The 17,787-nt window shown below is 43.0% G+C and overlaps 1 protein-coding gene across 3 annotated transcripts in view; it reads left to right on the forward strand.

Annotated features, from left to right (window-relative positions):
- The window catches only part of Atp8a2 (ATPase phospholipid transporting 8A2), a 480,046-nt gene that overhangs the window by 161,215 nt on the left and 301,044 nt on the right, over positions 1 to 17,787 (forward strand). For all 3 annotated transcript variants that reach the window (XM_076930916.1, XM_034499073.2, XM_076930917.1), the window contains exon 24: positions 1,834 to 1,898. In XM_076930916.1, coding sequence (XP_076787031.1) covers positions 1,834 to 1,898 — 65 coding nt within the window. The remainder of the gene's footprint in view (positions 1 to 1,833; positions 1,899 to 17,787) is intronic.

Below are 17,787 nucleotides of genomic sequence, written 5' to 3' on the forward strand. Positions count from 1 at the left end.
CTTTGGTCTTTAAAAACAATTTTAGCTTGAGAAACTCTGGGTTACTTCTTTGAGTGATTACTATACTTTTTGGATATGACTTCAAAAATAACATTTATTAAAAGTTATTGCTTTTGTCTTTATAATCTGTCTTCTGGGTGCTTTTGCAAAATATTTATTTTTTAAAAAATGGCAATCCTGAGTGAAGGTTAGAGTGTACATTCCAAAATAAACAGGTGAAAAAAAAATTATAAACCTACAAAAGTTTTCCTTGGTCTGATTTGAGTTCTGCTTTGTGTCAGTCAGAGGTAGTAGTTTGTCTTCTAAGAGTCATGACCTCTCTAGCCCCAGGTATTTAGCTTGATTTCTTGGACCAGGGATGATCTGCTTTCTGTTGGGTGGGCCTTAAGTCCACTTAGACAACTGTTGGTTGCTGCTGATGTATGAGTGGCACTACTGCACCTTTAAGGATATCTTGCCATGATGGTCATTGTTCCAGTTCATTGTCATCACAGCTGATTGATTGTTTCCCCCACTTGGCAGCTTACATATTGTTTCCTGATATTATGAAAGCAAGAGTACAGGAAGGAGGTGTTCAGGTTAGATCCAGCCCGAATCTTGTGTCCTGTGCTGGAAGTGTATGGCCCTCAGCAGTAGGAACTTTTTGCCTTCCTCCTCTGAGAGACAACCAAGGGCAGCAGCAATAGTTTACATTGTCATGGGAGCTACTTGGCCTAGCCTGCCCAATAACGCAGAGCTTTCTCATGCATGGTACTGGAGTTTTTGTTAGATAGGCTATATGGCTCTTGTCGAGGGCATTGCTAGTACAAGAGGCACGTGTGTGTGTGTGTGTGTGTGTGTGTGTGTGTGTGTACACATTATACATAATTTAATTTTAGGTAAATATAAAATAATACAAAAATAATACAATTCTTTGAGGCTTTGCCCAACATTCTTAGTGTTATTTATCTTAGAGAAGTAGTTTGACTTAAGAAAAAGATTGAAGTTGTTGATTCTAGTTGGAAAGATTTTTGTTTAAAATCTTTGTATTTTTTAAACTTAAACTTAGGTTCACTTCTTTAAATAGAGACTACATTGATCTCTTGGCAGGGGCATGACTCCCTTGGTATGCTAGTATTCCGGAAACACTAGAGACTCACCAGCTTTAGAAAGAAAGGGTGATCTTACTTGTGCAGTAGCCATGCTAACCAGGAGGACACATTCCATTCATCTCCTTGGCCTGCTGTTATTTTAGGTGTACCAAGCTTTATCTTAATGCTATGCAAGAATAGCCAGAAAAAGAAAAAAAGAAAAAAAGTCCACAGAAAATTGACAAGTACTTATTTTAGCCATTAGGTCTGAAGACCTTATCAGCTAATTCTCTTCAGGCTGCTTGCAAGGAAGCCTGTTTAGGCTTATGCCCCTAGGTGATTAAGTAGACATAAGAAGGGGGATTGTAAGATGGGTGTCTGCATTTCTGCATAACCTCAGCTTCCCGTAGGGTGGAGACAGGAGGATGGATGGGGCTCATTGGCTTCCAGCCTGACTGAGAAAACATGGGTTCCAGGCTCAGGGGAAGATCTTGAATCAAAGACATGGGAGGAAGTGTAGAGGACGGCACCAGAAGCCCTTTTCTGACTTTCACTTGAGTACTCGGGTTGGGTACTGGACACACACGTGTGTGTACACTTACGCGAGTGCGTGCGCGCACACACACACACACACACACACACACACACACACACACACAAATAAAAATTAAATTAAAATCTTCAAAATAGAAGAGAGGTTGTATCCACCATTGAAAACTTACTGATTTACAGTAGTTCACATGCTGTCCCTTCTCCATTTCAGGGTATTCCTGTCGGTTGGTGTCACAGAACATGGCCCTCATCCTATTGAAGGAGGATTCTTTAGATGTAAGTTGTTTCTAAAATGTTATATCAAGACACAGCCGTATTAACTTATGTACTATAATTATTAAACTGTTTGCTTTTGTTCAAGACAGTTATTAGCTACTGTGTTTAGTTTAGCTTTAGGAGTAGAAGCCATAAAGTCTCACCTACAAACATCAAAACGTTATGGGCATATAACATTACCTCCTGGTAATATTGTACTCACATGACAATGAACATTTCAAATGGGTCACTTTTGATCTTCTTTGACTTTGTTAACTATGAGGTTTTATATGAAAGAGTGGCATCTACAATTTCCATGATGTGGTAATGATTGATTCAGAGGAGGTTCCTGGGTGATCCTCGTGGTAGATGCCTCCCAATACAGCTAATAGTTAAGTGCTGGTAGTTACTTAGATTTACGTAGCAACAGGATACAGATACACTTAATTCTCCAACACCAGATGCCAATAGACCATGGAGAAGGAACACTTTGGGTGCCAGAGTATTTTTATGGGCAAGCATATTCCTGCCTGTGCTGGTTGGTTTTATGTGAACTTCATGCAAGCTTAAGTCACTAGAGAAAAGGGAGCCTCGACTGAGAAAATTCCTCCAAAAGTCTGGGCTGTAGCAAAGTCTGTACGACATTTTCTTAATTAGTGATGGATGGTCTGGCAGCTTATTCTTGGGTGTGCCATCCCTGAGCCGGTGATCCCAGGTTCTATAAGAGAGCAGGCTGAGCAAGCCATGAGGAGCAAGCCAGGAAGCAACATTTCTCTATGGCTCTGCATCAGCTCCTGCCCTATTTGAGTTTCTGTCCTGACTTCCTTTAATGATGAACAGTGATGTAAAGTGTAAGCTAAATAAACCCCTTTCCTCCTCAATTTGCTTTTGGTTATGATGCTTCATCACAGCAATAGTAACCTTAACTAAGATTCTGGCTTACTGCTCCCTAGAAGACAGCAATGGGGACTTATCAATGCTAACCAGTGACCTGGTAAAGCTATTTGACAGGAAAATATTAGTGAAATATGAGATTCCATTTTGTTCAGACTTCCAGCAGGTTCTGGAGGTATCCCTAGTCCCCCTTTCAGGTGATATATTTAATACCGGTGTTGGGAGTAGTGCCTGGGCTGGTTACACACTTTGAAAGAGAGGATACATGGTTTGGGGTTCCTGTTTGTAAAAGCTTGGGAGACTCCATACTGTGAAGACCAGTTCTCTTTACTCCCTCAGGGTCTCATGGGTAAGTGGGTGAGCTCTGGCTTAGTGTTGAGCTCAGGATATCATTGGCAAGATGCCAGCCTTGCACTGACTGCTTCAGGGTGCTTTTCTCTAAGGCTTGTTTTTGCTGTCTGTGCAAAGAGCATCCTGTCACTCATACCTGGGACAGTCAGTCAGCTTGTAAAGAGAAAAGATTCATTTGGCTCACTGTTCGGGGTGGGGGCGTTATTTGGCCCTTATGGTTGGCTTCCTCATTGCTTTGGGGCTGTGTCAAGACAGCACATTAGTGGGACCATGTGGTAGAGTAACGTTACTCACCTCAGAGCCAGAAGGCCAGAAAAGCCAAAAAGATGAGGCCTGAGGCCCATACTCCCCATTAGGGCATGCTTGTGGTGACTCGAAGAGCTTTTATTAGATTCTACCTTTTAGAGGTTGTGCCACCTGCCAGTGACACCATGCTGGGGACCAAGCCATGAGCACATGGGGCTTTGTGGAACATTCAGCAACCAAACTGTATGTAAGAAGTCTTTGGTCTAAGGTCACACCATATCTCCTGGACTCACCTCTTACCTTCTCTAGAGCACTAAAGGAGACCTTCCTGGGACACTGTGTCCCGATGTCCCCAGGACTCCCTAGTGCACTTACCTATATTTTACTTTTCATGACTGGAGATGTGCTGTGTGCACACACACACATGTTCACGTTGTAAAATAAACTATGAGCATTTTGACAGACAGCTCAGTGGCATTAAGAACATTCACATTGTTGTGTAACTGTCACCCCCGTCCATGTCTAGAAATCCTTTCTGCATTCTAGATGAAAATTCTGTGCTCATTAAGTAACAACATCTGGGCTGAAGAGATGATTTGGTGGGAAAGAGAGCCTCTGGTGCAAGCATGAGGCCCTGACTTCAGTGAAGTTTTGGCTTCCAAATTAAAAGGCTGAACATGGTCCATGAGTAGCAACAACCCCAGCTAGGACTGGGGAGCAGACACAGGAGGATTACTGGAACTTGCTGGCCACCAGCCTAGCTTCAGGTTCAGTGTGAGATCATTTCTCAAAAGAACAAGGCAGAGAGTGATTGGGTAGGACACCTGACATTTTCCTCTGGCTTTCATGGTCATATAAGCACACACATCCATACACACACATTAACATACATGATACACATCTACACACACACACACACATCACATCCAAAACAAATGATAACATCCCATTTTTACCTTATCTGCAAGTTCTGGAAGCTACTGCTGTACTTGTGTATCTATGAATTTGATCTCTTTACATTAGCTGATCCCTTATCACCTCACGTTAGTTAAATTTTATAGTATTTTTGATTATTTTTCTGAATCATTTCCCTTAATGTCCACAAGGTTCACCCATATTGAGGCATGTGGCATAATTTGCTTCCTTTTTTGAGGCAGAATAGTATTCTACGGTGTATTTGAATCTTCCTCACCCTCCAAGTAAGTTCTGCCAACCTAACTCTAGGGGACTTGTTCATAAGTAAAGGGGAATTACTACAGTTTTGATATAGGAAATATAAAACTTGGGAATGTGAGGAGTACATGATAACACTCATGAACTTTAAAGCAGCCGAGTTTGTGGAGAACAGAGACCAGGGGAGCAAAGCAGTGCTTCTGGGGAACATGCCTGGCAAGAGTGAAGTCACAGGCAGAGAGGACGCAGGAGTCCTAAATGTCCTTCTACACCGAGAAGATGACTTTAGACACTAGTGATGTAGTGTGTCATTCAAAATAGCTAAAAGAGATGATTGTGAATGTGTTCACTGCAAAGACAAGGCATTTGCTACAAGGGTCAGCCCACAGATCCTAAGCAGAGCATCACAGTGTTTATAGCACCGAAGTGCTCACAGTTCTGCATAATGACATGTGTTATCCTTTCTCAAACCTCTTGATCTGAAGCTGAAGGCATAGTGGCAAAAAAAAAAAAAATGGAGTTTGAATCAATGGCTCAGTGTGGAACCTGACTGCATTCCCTGTGGTGTGCAGTGGTAGGTCAGTCATGGCTGATAGTGGCTGCCGCTGACTCCATTTCTGTTTGAATGGATCATTCTTAGTATGAGGGCAGCCTTGACTGTGTGGTTTAGGAGCACTGTAGGAGAACAGTTCATTGTCAGGTAAGACGGAGCACTAAGGGAGAACAGTCCTGTGAGCTCACCCTGGCTCTGCCCCTCGTAGGAACTCCCACCTCCTCCATCTGGCTGGATGGGGTAGCTCTGCTTAAACTTATCAACCTGTTGGAGAATTCTAAGCTCCAACCAACCTACTTTTTATTTGATCTTAACATACTTTGTTTAGATCTTTATACCTTTATCCCAGGAACTTAATTTTTAAAACAGCATAAAACAAAATGACTGGAAGAATAATGTGTTAGCGAAACATGAAAGCTCTCCCTGTTTCTCTAACTACTCTCTTTCCCTCTCTCCTCTGTTCCTTTTCCTTTTCTTGAGAGAGTCTCACTGTGTGGGCAAGACTGTCTAGGAGGGAGCTAGGGAAGTGGCTCAGTGGTTAGGAACACTGCCTGCTCTTCCAGAGCACCGAAGTTTGATTCCTAATACCCACGTGGAGGATCAGAACTATCTGTAACTTTAGTCTCAAGGGATCCAATATACTTTTGTGGGCTCCACAGGCACTGCATGCACATGTGCATAGACTTCCATGCAGGCAGACTCATACACATAAAATAAAAATGAATAAATCTTTTAAAAAGTACTAGCTAGGTACTTGCTGTTTAACTAAGTGTGCCTTGGGGCCCATGACGTTCCTTGCCTCAAGCCTAGTGAGCACTGGGCTTCCCAGCTTGTGTCTCTGTGCTGACCACTGCAATAGTTGCTAACCATGTGTGGTAAATAATCACTGGCAACATGACTAGGCCATGAGAACTATCAATTGCAAGTAATCTGAATTTCAATAGCTTCTTGTGGCTCCTGGTCCCCTATGCTGAGTGGTATGGTGCAGGTAATTTAGTCCCTTTTTGCAGAGGCTCAACCAAGTGCCAAATGTACTCATCTGAGTCTGTAAAGTTTTACTGGGGGACAGCTGTGTACACCTGTTTATGTCCTGTCAGTGACAGTTACAGTGCTGCCACGGCCAAGGCCAGTGAGAGCAGTGCCACGCATGAGCAAATATGCTGAAAGTTGCCATCCTGGGGAAAAGGGATCTGTGTTAATTTGGGGAAATATGAGGCCCTGACTATAAAGAGATTCCTCTACTAAAGGAATTTGTAGGCAATTGTTTAGGAAAAATGTGTGACTTTCAAAACCAGGCTTGAAGGAATAGAAAGAAGAGAGCAAATATGCAGCTGTAAAGATGTGGGGCCGTGGCCCACAGTGTGTCCTGTGACGAGGAGCCATAAGCCCTGAAATGCCTATGGTACCATTTTATAGGTTACCTGAAGAACAGAGAACTTTATACTGTTACCTAGGAAACAGGAAAAACATCACCACTTTCTAATATGATTTGATGCTGTTATAATCTTCAGGTCCAAACTGATAGAGGCAGGGCAACAAAGAAAACTTTCAGATTCATCTCAACAATGAAAAAAAAATTCTTAATATAGAACTGGCAATGCAGTGGTGGCGCATGCCTTTAATCCCAGCACTTGGGAGGCAGAGGCAGGTGGATTTCTGAGTTCAAGGCCAGCCTGGTCTACAAAGTGAGTTCCCCAGGGCTACACAGAGAAACCCTGTCTGGAAAAACCAAAAAAAAAAAAAAAAAAAAAAAAGAACTGGCAAACCAAGTCCAAGTCCATAAGCATGCATCTTTTTGTTTTTTTTACCAAATGTATTGGGTATTTTACTGAGGAAAATCCTTCTGCTTTTTTTTTTAAAGTTATTAGCTGAGAAAAGAAAAAAATATGAAATTATTTCTCTTGATGTGTGTGTGTGGGGGGGGCAGCACTTATTTATGGCTAAACACCAAGAAACAATCCTGGCAGATGTGTAAAACCTATTAAGCTACTGTAGTACACCTGTGAAGACCTAAGCCACCCATCACCCATCAAGGCTTATGGTAAAGCAACAGTATAATTCTTTAGGAAGGCAACTATGACACAGGCCTGTTCCTGCTATGTTTCTTTTAACAGTGTACTGCAGATACCTGAGTCACTATTATGGGCGGGGGGGGGGGGGGATAAGGAATATGAAAGAGTCACCCATAATGTTATGATTGTCACCATGAAGTTATAAGAGAAGCAAGAGGTGAATCACAATGAGGAGTGAAGACTGATCAGTGGGCATTTTGAAAGAACTGAGCATCAGGGATAATTGAAGCTTCTTTGTACCCTTCCTTTGTCTGGTTGTTTTGGAGAACTATTTCATCCTTGTTTCTGATTTCTCATAATGTCTTTAAGCTATGGCTAAACTTGTGTGGTTTTGATTTTTCATGTTGTCTTAGGGTTTACTGCTGTGAACACCACAACCACAGCAACTCTTAGAAAGGACAGCATTCAAATGGGACTTGTACATGTTCAGAGGTTCAGTCAGTTATCATTATGTCGGGAAGCATGGCCAGCATAGTGCTGGAGGAGCTGAGAGTTCTTGTTCTGAAGGCAGCTAGGAGAAGAACTGGCCTCTAGGCAGCTAGGATGAGAGTCTTAAAGCCCACACCCACAGTGACACACCTACTCCAACAGGGCCACACCGTCTAATGCACGCCCTGGGAGGGCCATGCATATTTGAGCCATCACACATGTCAGTGAAATATTTGAGATCTTGCACAGTGTGCGTGCCTGGTTCACATTTTTTGTCATTTATTTTTTGGGCGGTTACATTATCTCTAGTGAGTGTTTGGTATTTGAATTCCAGTGAATTTGAATTCTTTTGGAGGCTCTCTACTTTTCGTGTCTTCCCAAGTGTGGCATAGGCAGGCATCTCTCTGTTTCCCATCTAGAGACAGGCAGGAGCCACTCAACTGTCTTCAGCACAGCCAGACACGCTCAGTTTCTATCCAGTGTGGTCTGCCACTCTCCCTTGTCCGAGAGTTTCCCTTGTCCCACATCCTCAGTGACATTCCCTCAATCCTTAGGACATCAGGAATACATGCTAGAATTCTCTGCCACTTGCCTGCATCATCATCTAATGAAAGTGTTTCCTGACCGTGGAGGGGAAGTCCCCATTGGGTCACCTCCCCTGCTAGCAGGTCATTTCCCTCTGCTGGGCTGTGTAAAGAATGACATTGTCAATAATTGAAACATTAACTCCTCTTTTAGGTATCTTGGACTCGGTACGTCCTGATGCCTTTTTTGATGGCCCACTGTGTGCTGGTGTGTGGTTGTAGCCATTTGTAGAGCAGTTCTTTCTTGCCCAGATGATAACATGGAGTTTTTTTCCTTGTTTCTGTTCTCTCACAAGCGGCGGCTGAAACTGAAATTTTGAGACCAGCATTTGCTGGAGCCCAGTTTGTTCAGGTTCTCCATGTTCCTCACCACCTTCTGCTTGGGGGAATCTAGAGAACTGACAGCACTGCTAAAGCGCTTTGCTTCGGAGACATTCACTTTTTATGCTTCAATCATAAGCACCAGGAAACTAGGATTTTTTTTTTTAATTAACCAAGTCTAATAGGTCAAGTTGGGTCATAGGCGACGAATCGCGGTGTCAGACCCATGTACATGCGGCTCCCATTGAATGTAATGAGGCCCCTGGACTCTTTCCCGCAGCTGCTGCCCAGCCCCCAGCCGGGATCAGGCTCCAGGGTGGTGCAGGTGGATGTTAAGCAAACATGTAGAGATTAAATAACTAATTGGAAATGATTTTGCAGAATAAAGCTGAAGTCTGCTGCACCCTGAAAAGGAAATTATAGCAGACATGCAAATAGCTTACTGTTCATTTTAATTAGAGCTTGAATAGAAGACAAGATTCAACTGATAAATCGCCACCAGATTCATGTAGGGCTGAAACCCTGGGCTTTTGTATGAAAATAGCAGAGGCCTTGATGTCAACCTGGATGTAGAAAAGGTTTTATTTCCTCTATTTTAATTCATTTGACTCTAGTCATATCGAGAGTTATTACCTAGTGGCCATATGCAGTTTTTTTTTTAAATTATAGTCTAATAGATTTTGTCTTTTTCTTATTCACAAGACATTTACAAAAGTGAACATTGAGTTTTAATTCCAGTTGACTTTCTAAATTTTTACACTTATTTTATTACTCTATGTGTATGACTGGCATTGAGTACTTTGTATTTTTAGTAATATCCTTTGAGAACTGACAGGATTACTTTATGAGCAGGGAGCAACCTGGACAATTTGACAGAACAGTAGTGAAGATTTGGGGGACTGACAGCTCTGCAGGAGCAGAGACACCAGATACTCTCTTGTTGCCCCTCTCTCCTTGAAGCGGTCTTGATTTGGCTTTTTTTTTTTTTTATAGTGATTGAATTTATTAGGTTAATTTGACCAAGTAGTTTTTGCCGGAGTTCCATCGTGTGGTCTACTGAAATGGACACTGTGTAATTTCTTCCCTTTGGTTTTTCTTTCTTAATGCTGAATTGGAAAGTTAGAAAGGTCCTGGGAGACTGGTGTCAGAACCAGCCCTTCCTCTGCTTTCTCTCTCAAGAGTTTCCTCTTTCATCTTAGAACACTTTGTGTTCAGGTAAGAACGCAGTGTGGGGAGGCCGTGAGCTCTTTGGACATGTTGCAAAACACAAATCTGAGATGTGGCATGCACACATTTGGACTTGATATTGTCTGTTTAGTGTATGGCTGCTGCTGCCTGAAGACTCCCTGTTGATACTAACGTGCACACTTCCATGGTAGTGAGCTAGGAGACCATGGAATTATTGGTCTGTAAATTATGTACATGCTCCCAACATGTAAGCATGTGAGTCACTGCTTACATCCTACGGAAATGTGTTTAAGAACTGAAAGACCATGCATTTGAATGGATAAGGTGGCAGTTTCAGAGAAGAGTCGTCACTGTGTTCAAGAACTTAAGACACTGATGGCCCAAGTGATTTGCTGTAACTTAGATTTCTGGTATTGGTAACATGGTATCCATGTTTATAGATTAAATCTAGAGTTCATAGCTTTAACTCTAGGTTTAAGTTCTGACAATACTTTAGATCAAAACTTGTCATCCTCAGCGAGCTTTTAAAGTTAGGATAGAAAGAGAAGTTGAAAGGTCACCACCAAGGTTGGCCAAGGCTGGGGGTGAGAGCACCTTCTGTGCATGTGGGATATTTGAGGGAAGGTGGAGCAAGTCTCCTGAGAAGCAAGGACAGAGAACATGAGGCAGTCTGGGAAGTTTCTCAGTGAGAGTGTTGTAAATCAGAATGCTCCAGTCTTCCCGCTAATTTCTTTGTTACATTTTGAAGTTATGAGCAATGTATTTTCATTATATTTCCCCTCCCCCAAGTCCTTTACGATTTCTCCACCCACCTCCCCACCGTCCCCTCCCCAGCTACCTCCCTTCCCTCCCACCTCCCTCCCCACCTCCCTCTTCACTCAACTTCATGTAGTTTCTCCCTCTTAAAAGCAAACAACAAAAACCTACAAAAGAAGAAAAATAAAAGTAAAAAAGATTTAAAAAACATAACAACAACAAAAAGGCACACACAAAAAAAACCAATTTTATTTATAACCATTTTATTGTGGTCACCTGTTGCTAAGCACAAGGCTTGCCCTGGAGTGAGGCTGACAGACCAGTGTCCCTTCACTGGTGAGAACTGATTTCTCTCTCCCAGCAGGTAGCAATGGTACATAATAGCTTTGTGGTAGGTACTGGCTGCCTACTTCCCCTTCTCCGATAAGACTGCATGCTTGTCTCGGGTAAGATTTGTAGTTCTGGAGAAGAGTTGGCTGGCACAGCTACCAGCCTGGTGGGTGGCATATAGCTGCTCTCTGTGTAGATAGAATTCTGGCTAGTCCTGTGTTCACACTAGTCAGGACCCATGTTTAGGATACTGGAAACCAACCTAATTAGGTAATTTGTTGATGCTAGGCCCTAGAGCAATGGAGAATGGTAATAAGGGCAGGAACCTGATTTATAATGAGACAGACCATTAGGAATCATAGGTGATTGCACTGTGCTGGGGCAAAGATGCTTAGAGGTGGTTAGTGGATTAAATGCCTTGAGACCTCTTAGGGGCTTGCAGTGACGTTACTGCTAGATATGTCAGCTGCATGTTTTGTGAGGTCCTTGTGCAATAGAAAAAGCCTTACTTAATCATCTGCTTAGCATTAAAGCGAAGAGAACCCCTGTTCTGGACATGGCAACAATGTAACTAAAAAGCTCCAGCTTCCCCTTCTGCTTTTCGATGAGAATAGGCTGGGTTACTCTCTGCCCAACTGAGTAAAGCTTGAGTAAAGTCCTTAAAGTCCTTGAAAAGTCCGTTGAGGATTGCTCAGCTGCTGGGAAGTCAGGAACTGATGCAGAGAGAGGCTCTTGTGTCTGTGTCGAGTGGGCCTGCTCGCTTGTGCTTTATGTCTTTCATTTGTCTGTGCCAGTGTGTGTTATGTGTGTAGGATTGTACCGCAGAACTCCTCGAAGTCATCTGGGACCCTTCAAGGGAAACAGTCATAGGGAGAGTACACTAACAGCAGAACTGGCTTCCTGGGGATTTTAGAGCTGGCTCACTGACCTGTGTGGTCCAGGGACACTGCTCCCTGCCCCAGTGCCGCACTCTGGCACATGAACATAGGTGGTGAGTGCCCCAGAGAGAAAATGGGTGACCTGAGTTGTTCAAAGATAAGAAAGCAAAGCAAATGATAAGACTTGGGTTTAGTAGTAAGTGTATTCAACAGTGTGGAGGGCTCTGAAAGCCACTTGTGGTAAAATACAAAATAGAGTGTAAGTTGTGGAAAAGGGAAACCAATGTCAAGTGCTTAAAAAATTCAGATGGCCTCCTGAGCCATTTTCAAACCAGTTTCCACTGGGTAGGAATCTTGAGATATAAAATACCATTGGCCCTGTTGGTGGTAGACTTACCTGTTAGAAGCAAAGCACGTTGTGTGGGCCCTGGAATTCAGAGGAAAAGTGAGAGTCAAACTTGATGTGTTTCTTTCCTCCCCCTCCCCTGCTTCTCCCCCCCCCCCCCCCCCCCCGTGTAAAATTGTGTTGGACCACAGCGGGAAAAGTGTATCTAGTATTATGGGAAACCAAGACCAAGCCATGGCTACAGTGACAGGAGTCATTTTTCCAGAGCTGAGTTGAGAACTGGGCAGTGTCCTCAGGGACAGGGCTGGGTAGATCACTGCTACTGCAATCGGCCTCTATGGGGTCACTTCCTGTCTGGGGTAGAGCTAGGGTCTCAGTGTCTTACTTAGAGGAAGTGCTAGGCTTGGAAGTGACCTCATCCTAGGGACCAGTTATCTGTGCACAAGAAGGTCCCTTGAAACTCATCACAGCTGTCCGGTTAACGTTTAGGAATGATGCTGTCAGTGAAACTTGCTTTGTGAATTAATGAGCCGGAAATCCTCAGAGCAGCTCAGGCTCAGGGTCCCAGTCCTCTGGGCTGAGGATTGGTGGGAAGGAACATGGTGGGGGGTGGTAGGGGAGGGAGAGAGAAATTAACCACAAAAAATTGTCCATATACTAAATCTAGTTTTTTATTTTGTATTTTTCTCAACCCTTTTAGTAACTATTGCTACAGTCTTGTATTGTTAAGAGTCTAACATGCTAGCCTTGAACTCAGAAATCCGCCTGCCTCTGCCTCCCAAGTGCTGGGATTAAAGGCATGTGCCACCACTTTCCAGGCTAGCCTGGTCTACAGAGTGAGGTCTAGGACAGCCAGGACTACACAGAGAAACCCTGTCTCAAAAAACCAAAAAAAAAAAAAAAAAAAAAAAAAAAAAAAAAAAAAAAGAACATGAACATGTTATAACCTATCTTCTCTCCAGCCTGGGGGTTACGGACAGTGAATGTCCTTTCTTATGGATATCACATGGAAAGCTCGGTTTCTTCTTCACTCCAGCTAACGTTGATCATTACCAAAATCCAGTCCTGATAGGTGAATAAGCCTTTATCACTTAAAAAAATAACTGAAAAGAAAAAGGAGCATTGCTTATGAAGCAGGGTCCCCTTCAAGAGTTTGGAGATGTGTTCTTTTGTGAAAACTGCTGACTAGAAGTAATTTCCCTCCAGCTTTGATGCCTTTAAGATGCACAGTGAGGGGCTGGGGATGTGGATCAGTCGCTAAGATGAGAACTTCAGTCAGCACACACCTAGAAGCCAACTGCTGTGACTTACATATGACCCCAGAGCTGGGGAGGCAAAGACTGCGGCTTCCCTGGGGCTCACTGGCCAGCCAGCTTAGCGTACTTCCTGAGCTCCAGGCCAGCCAGAGGCCCTGCCTCAAAAAAGAAGCTGTATAGTTCTGAGGAACACTACCTGAACTTCACCCATGGCGTCCACATTCACACACGCATAAGCCCGCACACACACACACACACACACACACGCACATGCACCCGCACCCGCACACGCACACACACATACACACACACATGCATGAGCTTAGTTTTGTCCTGTGAGTGGGTCTCAGTTAAAGCCTCCATGGGGAAAACATACAAAAGGGTCAATATTCATGAAAATTTGTGATAAAGGCCTTATATTGCTCATTAAAATTTTAATAAATGCATATTCATTTTTTATTTTTAATTTTTTATTGGATATTTTATTTATTTACAATACAGATGTCATCTCCTTTCTCCATTTCCCCTCTCTAGAACCTCCATCCCATTCCCCCTCCTCCTTTTTGCTTTTATACCATTTTAATTACATGCAAGTATTAAGGTCAGTTCTAGGTTGAGGGTCTAGCAATACATTAGAGATGCATGTTCATTTTACATAGTTGTGGCTTCATTAGTCAAGACATTTTTATTTAAGTGTATCATGATTTTCTTTGAAGATCTAAATGTAGACTCTGAAGTGGTGAAGATTTTTTTTTTGTCTTCATTTCTTAATGCAGAATTATGTAATATAAGAATCAAAAACGGAAAACTACAAATTTACAAAATGCCTATTTTCTGCATAAGTTTTTTTTTTCTAGAAAATCACTGTCTGTCAGTATGGCCAGTTTTTCTCTTTGCTCTGGGTCTGCCCCTTGGGATCTTACAATATGGAGGCAATTGCCAGGGGTTTGAGTCACTCTAAACTGTTCACAGAATGAACCCTGATTAATACTATTTCTTGTTGGTGAAGCAGTGATATTCTATCTTTAAAATGTACATACAGACACAGGTTACATATGTATGACTGCTTCATTTGCTTGTGTGTTTGGAGCTAGGAATTGAACTCAGGGCCTCATTCACACCGATACTTTAACATTCAGCTACCTCCCTAGAGCAAGTGCGGGTTTCAGGCCCTTTCTGGATTGAACCCCCACAGATGCTATTTCCTAAGAGACGACTGCCTCGCTCTAAGTACTTAGCAATGGCCACGCTTCTGCTGGAGAAGGAGCATGGGTTGCTTCCCCTTAGTCCTGTGGTCAAGGTCCTGGTAATGGCATCCATTGCTTTGGAAGACACTATAGTGAAGGCCCTGGGATTCCTCAGTCACTTACTCATTGCATGTAGTTTACAAAGCCCGGAGAGAAGAAGAGGAGGCAATGAGAAGATGCAGTCTGTCTCCAGGTGACTGTGTTACAGCTGCCAGTGACTACCTGTGGGCAAATATGCTTTGCCTTACCTTCTGGCTCTGTGTCCCTTATATTTTGTTAAGTTGCCAGGTGGCCCAAATAATCTTAACAAGATACTTTAATGTTTTAAAAAGTATGAATATGGTAGAGTATCCCCTAGTGTTGGAACGGTGTACTTCCCAAGCATAAAATATTACAGTATTTCAAAACATTCCATGTTCTGAAAGCAGGGGAGGCATACGCATGGTTATGAGTTTGTCAAGTGAGTGAATTGCTGTTATTAGTTGTGTAAGTACAAGCCGTGTGAACTATATGTGCCCACGGGTGGTCTTGTCTCTGAGCTACTTTGCAGAAAAAATAGTCAATTTACCCCAATAAACTGATTGGTGTAATTTTCCTGATGACTGGCCCTCTCCAGTTTTTCACTTCAATTTCAGCTCCTGTATATTTAACCAAGCATATTATTTAAAAAATAAATGTCTTCCATCTGCAGGAGTATGGTGCCTTTGATAAGCTTGAGTTAGCTGAGATCTAGAAGGTTTTTTTTTAATATAAATTTTCTCAGATTATACTAAATATTTTCGGTTTTCTTCAGTGGTGTACAGAAGCGGTAAGCACAGTGGCTTATGTCGAGGCAGTTTGGGGCAGTTAGGTTTTGGAGCAAAGTTGGTGAAGACAACAGTGGCCAATTGGAATTGAGGTGGAAGAAAAACAAGCTGTCTCCTGGACCTAGCAGTGGGCTGTCCTTACCTCAGCCAGTAGAGGATTGAGCCTTAGGATGAAGAGGATGGAGAAGAGCTGGTTAATGAACACAGTACTCTCTATGTTTGTCTGATCCCTTCCTGGAAAAGAGCAAATACGGTATTTGAAAATATCAAATGCTTACAAAGGGCAGAGAACATACTACAGATGTTCCTTGGAATGCTCAGCTCTGCTCTTCCACGTACTGGAGGTAATTGTCTTCAATTACGAGCGCTACCATGGTGCTTGCACTCTAGCTGCTAATTGACCCTTGGGGTTCTAAAATACACAGACCTTGGTAATTCAGAGCTTATTAAATTATGCCTTCTTGTGGCAACCAGTGTGGTGTGTTGGAGCAGTGGACAGAGAAGGGCTTTTTGGAGAGGTGGGGTGCTAGGGTCTCCTCACAGCCTCTGCCCTTCACAAACTGTGGCTTGTTAACATTTCAGTCCATAGGACGTTTTAAAAAGTGGAGGTCTCTTGCATCATTTACCTGCTACTTTGAGTTCTGTGTTGATTATCTGAATAACTAGAAATTAAATAAAATTGCTTATGAACCAAAAGGTCTTGGTATGTAGCCAGCTGTTTTCATTTAACCCTTGCAGCGGCATGCTTGCAGTTACATACGGGGCAGCTAGGCTTAACTTCTCAAGGGTCACACAACCAGAGACCCGACCTCCTGGCTCCAACTTGGTGATTTTATATCCAATTTCAGCTTTTCTGGTGTTCCCAAGGTTTTACAGTCCATGTTGAGTCCAAGGTGAGTTTGAAGCAGTGTTCCAAGTTGAGGAACTGAAGCCTGAGTGTTGATGGAATAAGATGTTTATTTGCTGTGATTCCTGGTTGACAAGCAGGATTGTGGGCAACTGGAAATAAACAGAAGGGGCGTAGATGGACAATTGCGGAACTGTCAAGTCAGTTGGCAGCAGACAAACAAATGATCATGATAGACAGGTGTCTTGAAGGATAATTATGAAGATGCTGGGTGAAGGGATGCTGGGGGCTGGATAAAAGCAAGGGGGTGGATAATTCCTCTGATGCATATGCTGGTTTTATTTTGCTATTTAGACAGTTCTCTCACTTGTCTGGAACTCACTAAGTTAAAATCCTCTCTTTGCCTCCTCAGCATTGGGATTATATGTTCATGCTACTTAACTTGTCATTTTATAAATGTGGTTTCTGGGGTTCACGATCAGATCTTCATGCTTGTAAGACAAGTATTCATCAACTGAGTTATTTGCTGTAGTCCCACAGAGAGCACCTTTAGACAAGGCAGTTAAGAGAGAGCCCTTGGTGACCCTCTTGCATTAGCCAATGTACTAGATTGTCACCTTGACCAAGGATCTAACATAATTAGGCTAAGGGGAAGAAAGATTTATTCTGATTCATGATTTCAGAGAGCTCAGTTTATGGTTGCTTGGATCCATACTCTGAGGCAGAACATCATGGCAGCTGGTGGTCTTCATCATTGAAGACAGGAAGCAGAGAAAGGGGAACCAGGAAAGAGATGGTGCAAGATGTAGCCCCACAGGGCATGCTCCAATTGCCTGTTTCCTCTAACTGGGTCTTGCCTCCTTCTGAGCTGATAAATCCTTATATCATGAATCTCTCCGAGGATTCATTCACTGTCAGCTAACCATCTCTAGAAATACCAACACAAAATCACCCAGATTTGTACTTCCCTGATCTCTCAGACAGTCCAGTCAAATTGGCAATCCAGATTGACTGTCACATCTCTTTGCAAACCTATTTATTGCAGAGGCACAGAATCCTCTACCCAAAAGCCAGGAAGGGAAGTCCTTGTTAGTCATAGAACTGCCTGTCTCCTGAGCTTTGACCCAGCCCCTAGAGTATAAGAAGCAAATGTTTGTTGCTTGTGCTGCACGGTCTACATACTTCATTATGGAGCACAGGAAGGTGTTGCCATCGATTTAAAAAGTGTGTAGTCCACAGTCTGTCACTATGGAAACTAAAGTAACTTTCAAAGTTACTGAGGTAAGCAACTTATGAAGTCCTTCACTTATTTTGGCTCACAGCTTCAGTCCAGGGTCTTCTGACCTGGTTGCTTTGAACCTATAGTGAGGCAGTATTCCATGGTGGCAACTGTGAAGGGTCAGGCAGAGCTGTTCACATCATGCCAGCCATGAAGCAAAGAGGAAGAGGAAAGGATCCAGTCCTGACATCTCTGTCCAGTCCTTAGACCCTGAATGTGCCACCACCTTTTAGTAGTTGCCAAGCCTTTGACACAGGGCCCTTTGGGGACATTTTAAGATCCAAATCAGAAAATGAGGAAGCCTGATATTTTACAACAAGCTCACCCTAGCTGAATGCCTTGTCCATGGAGAGC

The sequence above is a fragment of the Arvicanthis niloticus genome, chromosome 3 (genome assembly GCF_011762505.2).
Source record: "Arvicanthis niloticus isolate mArvNil1 chromosome 3, mArvNil1.pat.X, whole genome shotgun sequence".
In the NCBI taxonomy this organism is placed as follows: domain Eukaryota; kingdom Metazoa; phylum Chordata; class Mammalia; order Rodentia; family Muridae; genus Arvicanthis; species Arvicanthis niloticus.